This window comes from Entamoeba nuttalli (assembly GCF_000257125.1).
Source record: "Entamoeba nuttalli P19 unplaced genomic scaffold asmbl_5278, whole genome shotgun sequence".
NCBI lineage: Eukaryota > Evosea > Mastigamoebida > Endamoebidae > Entamoeba > Entamoeba nuttalli.
The window spans coordinates 1-7,390 of NW_008577352.1; the positions used below are offsets into that span (position 1 = coordinate 1).

The window sequence follows — 7,390 nt, forward strand, 5'->3', positions numbered from 1 at the left end:
TGTTTCAGACGTGCCACCTTCGATCTCCGAAGTAAAAAAAAATAATAAAAATAAAAAACTAAAAAAAAGTTATTTAAAAATAAATGACAAATGAAATGTTATATTGTTCAATTCCAATAATTGTTAACGAACATACATTTCAATTGCTTTTAATTAGTTATGACAAAATATATATTTATAGTACTTCACTTATTCAAACAACTCAAAACAGTTTATTACACGATTTTATTCCAAAACAAAATAGATTTATTATTCGTTATTATAAAGAAAAGGAATTTCCAATAACATTATTAATGAAGTTAAACTCATTTTCTTTTGGTTCATTTAATGGATATTTTAAACCAAAATGGTTTGAAACAAATAAATTAGAATGGTATAAATATAATCAATTAGCTTATAATACTCCTCATTTTATTTCAATACCTTTATGTAATTCATCATTCTCTCTTTCTCAAATGAAATGTCCTTTTTCTATTTCTTTTCTTGTTTCAAGTCAATTAGCATGTGTTGCTTCAACTATTCATTTTATTTTAATGGAAAATATGGAAGTTATAGAAGAAAAAACAATTAAATATGATTTAGACTCATTCTATTGTACTTTCATTACTTCTTTTAATCAACTTCATCATCAAAGTTATCTTAGAATTGTTATTGATTTACTAAATGATAACGAAACATATATAGATAGTGGTTGTTATCTTTTTGATGAACAAGGATATCTTCTAAAAGAAAAACTAATTGGCTTTACTAAAAGAGAAATAAACTCAAACAAATATTTGAGAGGTGATACTTCGTTATTAAATTTTATTCCTAATGAAAACATTAAAAATGATTCTAACAATAAAGAAAATTGGTTTCAATTCAAAATGACACTTCGTATAGTAGACTATAACTTATCTTATTGTAATGAAACAAAAGTCTTTAATAAAAATGGAATGATTTATGAAAATGGTTATTTACATTCATTTAACTCATTCACTTCAATAAAAAATGTTAAAACTCTTCAAACATTATTTATTCATCAAACTTCAGATATTAATGAATCACAAATTTATTTCCAAACAGAAAATAATATAATTTCATTAAATACTGTTTTAAACTCTACTTTATTCGGTAATTTAAAAGAAATTGATAAAGAATTTATTGACAAATTAAAGTCAATTAAAATTGATACACCAATTGACTATTCTTTCATATTAGAAGTGGTAAAACGAAGATTTTGGTTGTTAGAAATTGAAGACCTTGAATCATGTAGAAATGTATTATTATGTATTCGAATGTATTGTGATTATGGAGAAAATATGTTAAAGAATTGTTATGAATGGTTATATGATAGAATTATTTCTTCACAAATGTATTTGACTTTATTAGACCTTTTACTTTTTTCTACTTCGGGTTTTATTGACTTTTCTATTTCATTATTTCATTCTTTAAAAGAACAAGAAATATTATCAAATCTTTCATTACTAGTGATTTTCTTAATTTCATTACAAGAAAAAAGTATACAACTTTTACCAAATTTATTGACTTTATTTTCTAAACCACAACATTATATTTATTTCTATAACATGTTATGGTTGTTATTAGAAAAATTTGACCATAAAATTGCTTTTATAGATGAATGGTTTTTGGCTTTTTCAAAACAATATCATTGTTGTTATCCTGATAAAATTATTCCTTCAATTTCTGGTGTAAATGATTTAATTTCATTCATCATAAATAGTAAAGAAAAGGATAATCATATTATTACTTATCCTCTTCTTCAACCATTCTCATCAATTCCTATTTCTTCTATTCAATCAAAAATCATTAACAAATCATTAGAACATCCAATTATTATTACATTTCTTCATACAGATAATTCAAAGTCAATGTTATTATTTAAATTTAATAAAACAACAATAGAATCAAATCTAATGACATTTATGAAAACTGTTTCTCAATTATGTTCTTCTTCATATCAAACATATCAAATTTATAATATTTCATTTGGTAAATTTGTTGAATTTATCCCTAATTGTATTCCATATTCATTTTGTAGAAAAGTAATTCCACAAATGATTCAAATCCCTTCTTTAGTTCAATTAGATACTTCAATTTTACTAAGTAATGAAGTATTACAATCATTTCAAAATTATTATGAGAAGTATTGTCCTTCTTTAAATTCAATTCTTCAACCACAATACATAAGAAAAAAAAACTTCATTGAGTCAGGTGCATTAGTCCAAATTTTTTGGTCTTTGTGTTTACTTCTTGACCGTCACTTTAAAAATGTATTGTTTAATCCATTAAATGGAAATCTTTTTCATATTGACCTTACTTTTGCTAGAAGTTCTTCATCACAATTTATATCTCCCATTCAATACTTTATTACTGAAGGATTTGAACAACCATTTCAAACATTAAAGTGGTTTGGTACAATGAAAGAAATATCAAAACAGTATATCCATATTATTTTTCAAAATAAAATAAAACTTTGTTCATTATTAACATGTTTTAGACGTTCAAATGCATTACAAATAGATACAATGATTGAAATTTTATATTTACCAACTGCTGAAGAATTAATCAATGAAAATAAACGTTTAAATTTGTTACAAAAAGTATCAAAAAATGTACTTAAAAAGTATAGTATTTCTACTTCTTATAAATGAAAACAAATTAATTCCATTTATTCAATTATTTTTTAATATGAATAATTAATGGGACATGACTAATACAATTAATATTATGATTTGATGTAACAAAAAAAAAATTTATCTATTTAATAATTAACAAACTCTGATGCAGAAATTTCTTTTCTTCTATAAATTTGAGTAACAGAATCAACTAAATCTTTTGACACAAAGAAATAATCTAATCTCCATCCTGCAGTTTTAGACTTGTCTTTATATGAAAAGAAGGTATAAAAATCTCTTTTCTTTGGATATTTTACTTGAAATGTATCAACTAAATTTAATTCTTTTAATGTTTCACTAGTACTAGCTCGTTCTTCTTTAGTAAACCCAGCACATCTTAATCTCGTCATTGGTTTAGCAACATCAATCCAACGTAAAGCAACATTAAGATCTCCACACCAAATAACATTTTTTTTCTTTTGTAATTCTTTTAAATGTTCTCTCATATCTTTATCCCATTCAGTTGTCCTTTTAACAAGATTTTCAAGACGTTGACCACTATTCATGACATATGAATTAACCAAATAAAATTTCTCATATTCAACTGTAATAATTCTACCATGTTCATTCTCTTTTCCATTAATTTTTTTGGTTATACTCAATGGCTCTTCTTTACTTAAAATGGCTGTACCAGCATAACCTTTCTTAGCCGTAGAAGCACTAAAATAACAATGATATCCATCAATCATAGGATTTACTCCATCTTGTAATTTAGTTTCTTGAACACATAAAATATCAGGATTTTCTTCTTTGATAAATTCATTTAATCCTTTCTTCATTGCAGCATTCCAACTTGCAACATTATACGTAGCAATTTTAATTTCATCATTAGCTTTTTCAGGTTTTCCTTTTTCGAAGTCTTCTGTAAATACTTCAAAGTCATGATCCTTCCAATATTGGTCATTATCTTTTTCAATATCATATAATTGGTCATCTTTTCCTTTCTTTTTATTATGAACTTCTTTTTCCTCAATTTTATCTTCTTCTTCATCTAATTTTTTTTTGGAAGTTTTACAACTTCTTTTCATTTTTGTTTAAGATTTAGAGTTTCTCTTATTTAGACTTTTAAAATTAACAAAAGATGAATTTATATTATTTTTTAAATTACTTTTAAAAACATAACCGAAGTAAAAACAGTAAATTAACATATTTTTTTCTTCAAACACTTATGTGTTGTCTGACAAAACTGTCAATAGCTTGTTTAAGGAATAATGAACTTGTTCCAGAGTATTCTTTTAACTTTTCTCTAAAAAATTCACACGCAAGAACATATTTTTTTATCAATGGAAAGAGCGAGCAGAGTCGAACCAAGATTTTTAATGCTGGTGCAGCTAAGAACTTTGTATTTTGACAAAAACTATTGATGAGAAAATTGACATCAAACATTGTTTCTGACAACAAAGGAATATACACCGGTTTTAAACAATCGAGGATAACCTGCAACGCAGCTTGTCCAAATGATCCTTCATATGGCTTTGCGTTATTACAACATACGAATAAAAATGCAATCCCATTTTCATGAATGAATTGCTCTAATATTTTACTGTTAATTACTTCCTTTAATAAAAATCGTAATGTTCCACTAACCTTATCCCATCCAAGTAAGTGGTGAATATTTTGTCTACAATATGCATTAATTTCAATCTTCTTACTTGGCTTCCTTTTAACTGGTGTTTTACTATATTTATTAACAATACCTCTAAGTAAATCTCGATTATTTTTAGAATATATTTCATTAGAAAATTGTGAAACTGGGTCATTGTTAATATTCTCTCCATCAACCATTTTTTCAGCCATTTCAACTACCTCTGTAGATGTCATTTCTTTACATCTCCTTTGATAAATAGCCAAACTATTTCCTTTTGGAGCACTTTGTGGAATAGACACAATAGGAATATGAGTAGCATTAAACTCTAATGTTTCATCAACAGAAACTGATAGTGATGACTTAAGTAATTGAGTTAAACTAATTGTTTTATCTGACTGAGAAGAAATAGAAGTATATAACTTAGAAATAAATGAATACTTTAATTCTCTATCATTATCGTCTTGAAAATAATCAACTAATTTAAGGAATAATAACATATCTGTCTGAACAGGATTTAGTAATCTAATTCTTCTTTCAATATTCTCATTCTTAATTGCCTCTTTAGCAATTTCAATATTTTGTTCTTTAATGCCATCAATTTTCTTTAATCTCATTTTAACAGTTTGAAAAACATCTTGACGTTTAACATCTGTATCTGACTCAAATAATAATGCTTCATGATAAAAAGTTCCCCATGCTTTCTTTAAAGAATCAGACTGATTTGCAAAATCAACTACATAAACTTCTTTCTTTCCTTTGCAAATTCTATCAAGTCTTCCTAATGTTTGGACGGCATGAGAACCACTTAATACTTTATCAACATACATGCACATTAGTCTTGGTTCATCAAATCCAGTTTGTAATTTATCTGCTGCTACAATAATCCTAATATTCTTTTGTTGGTCCTTTAATAACTCTGTAATATGTTTTGAATCAGAATATGTATTATACATTGTATTTAATTTTTCTTCACTTTCCATTACTCCATCAATATCTGTTTCACTAAATGCACCAAATACTCCATAATCAAGTCCTTTTTCATTAATAACTGCTCGAAGCATTTGAGTATATTTAATAACACTCTTTCTAGTTCTACAAACTAACATTGCAATTCCTTTAAATGAAGAAGAGTCTGTTCTTTTAATCAATTCATCAAAATGATTAATAATAAATTCAGCTCTTCTTTTCATAAGATTTTCTGTCATTCTAATTTCATCTGACAAATTTTTTGCAACTTGTAATCCATCAGCAATAGGATCTACTGCTTTAGTTTTCCCTGAAAGATTAAACATTTTTGGTACAACGTAATAATTCTTTAGAACATTCATTACTAATCCTTGACTTTCTGCTTCAGCTAAACTAAAACAATGAAATGGTCTAATTAATCCATCTTTATGAGTCCCAAACAGTCGAAGACATTTAGAAGTTGGTGTAGCAGTAAAACTAAAATATGTAATATGACGGTTTTGCCGTTGTTCTCCAGATAACATTGTATGTAATTTTCTTGTAGCAGCAGCTCCATGTGAACGATGTGCTTCATCAGAAATAATAGCAATATTTAAGTCACTTGGTAGTTGTGTTTCTACAAAACTAAACTTTTGTAACGTCGTACAAAAAATTCGACATTTTATATCTTCCAAGTCTTCTTGAAGTTTAACTGAATTCTTAACTCTTTTTACTTCTATTTTATCAATAACTCCTAAAACAGCTTTTACAGTACAATATAGTTGCGTGTCTAAATGAACTCTATCATTCAACACAATAACCTTATCATATTTTGGACCTGTTTCGGTATGTAAATTATATAAAAAATGGGCTAAGGATGCAATAGTCAAGGACTTTCCAGAACCAGTAGAGTGTTGCATCAAATAATTGTTTGATGAATGGTTATTTTGAACGTCTTCAAGCAATTTTTTTAAGCATTCCATTTGATGTACATGAGGAGTCAGTCCAAATGCAGAAAATATTTGGTTGACATCATGTTCAACATCTTCTGTGGTATACCGAAATCTCGGTTTTATTATTTCTTTTAGTGGCATCCTATCCATCCTCCTTTACTTTACCCCTTAGTTCTTAATTTCTCAGTTCTCATTCCTATTTTTGGAATAACCCTTTTAAGGTTTTATCATGAATCGTTTTGTTTTATTTTTTTTATTATTTATTTGTTTTTGAGAAAAAAAATTGATGAAACAACACCAACAGAAAATACTTCTTTTTGAGTAACCTCAATGCTGTGCCCTTTTTGGACGAGTGATTTTTTAATCACAACAAAAAGTCACTGGCTGTTAAACTTTAACAGCAAACGGCAATGAAGTCGTTTTTACAAAACAGTGAACAATTAATAATAAAATAGTCATTTATTATTTAAGTCCTTGTAAATCAAAGACAATCCAATGAGTCAGTGATCCACAGAAGTAACAAATGCCAAATAAGATTATTATTTTTGAGTTTTTATAGTAACCCTTAATTTATTATAAAATATAATAATTTATTATATTTTTTACTTACTTTAATATAACAAAAATTAAAATTGCCAAAAAAAATGATACAAAAATTAGACACGAAACATCTTTTACTTATTTCAATGGGACGAATTTAGAAGAATGAGTAGCTCCTACACCTGGTCTTCCATGGGTAACTGGTTTGTAAGTAATAGAGAATTCTCCAAGATAATGTCCAATCATTTCTGGTTTAATTTCAACAGTAGTGAAAGATTTACCATTGTAAACACCAATTACTGAACCGATCATATTTGGAAGAATAATTTTATCTCTACAATGAGTTTTAACAAGTTTTGGTTTTTCACCTTCTTTAGTGGCTTTCTTAATTTTGAGAAGTTTTTTGACAAGTCTTTCGTGTTTTAATTTTGGTGCTCTGTTATATGATCTTCTCATTCTAGCATCTAACATTTTAACAAATTCTGGTTCTGGCATTGTAGTGATTTCTTCGAGTGATTTTCCTTGGAATTCAAACTTCTTGAAGGTTCTTTTCTTGGCAACAACCTCAGACATTCTTCAGAATCACAACTAAGTTCCTTCTTAGTTCCACCCTAACCCTATAATATTTTACTATTTTATTATTATTTTTTCTTTCTTATTTTAATTGTACTTTCTTTGTTATTTAT

General features: G+C 26.6%; 4 protein-coding genes across 4 annotated transcripts; 1 reads left to right on the forward strand and 3 right to left on the reverse strand.

Moving 5' to 3' along the window:
- Nucleotides 1-83: 83 nt before the first annotated feature.
- Nucleotides 84-2,654, forward strand: ENU1_125770 (hypothetical protein; the record flags this gene model as incomplete). The annotated part of the gene is made up of 1 exon (XM_008859944.1): nt 84-2,654. One exon carries the CDS (start codon nt 84-86, stop codon nt 2,652-2,654), a length of 2,571 nt encoding a protein of 856 aa, XP_008858166.1.
- A 25-nt stretch (nt 2,655-2,679) lies between these two features.
- ENU1_125780 (exodeoxyribonuclease III protein) lies at nt 2,680-3,706 on the reverse strand (the record flags this gene model as incomplete). Its single annotated transcript, XM_008859945.1, has 2 exons — nt 2,680-2,713; nt 2,781-3,706. 2 exons carry the CDS (start codon nt 3,704-3,706, stop codon nt 2,680-2,682), a joined length of 960 nt encoding a protein of 319 aa, XP_008858167.1.
- A 130-nt stretch (nt 3,707-3,836) lies between these two features.
- On the reverse strand, nt 3,837-6,314 carry ENU1_125790 (type III restriction enzyme, res subunit protein; the record flags this gene model as incomplete). The annotated part of the gene is made up of 1 exon (XM_008859946.1): nt 3,837-6,314. The coding sequence occupies one exon, from the start codon at nt 6,312-6,314 to the stop codon at nt 3,837-3,839; it is 2,478 nt and encodes an 825-aa protein (XP_008858168.1).
- A 528-nt stretch (nt 6,315-6,842) lies between these two features.
- Nucleotides 6,843-7,277, reverse strand: ENU1_125800 (ribosomal protein S19 protein; the record flags this gene model as incomplete). Its single annotated transcript, XM_008859947.1, has 1 exon — nt 6,843-7,277. The coding sequence occupies one exon, from the start codon at nt 7,275-7,277 to the stop codon at nt 6,843-6,845; it is 435 nt and encodes a 144-aa protein (XP_008858169.1).
- Between the last annotated feature and the right edge of the window lie 113 nt (nt 7,278-7,390).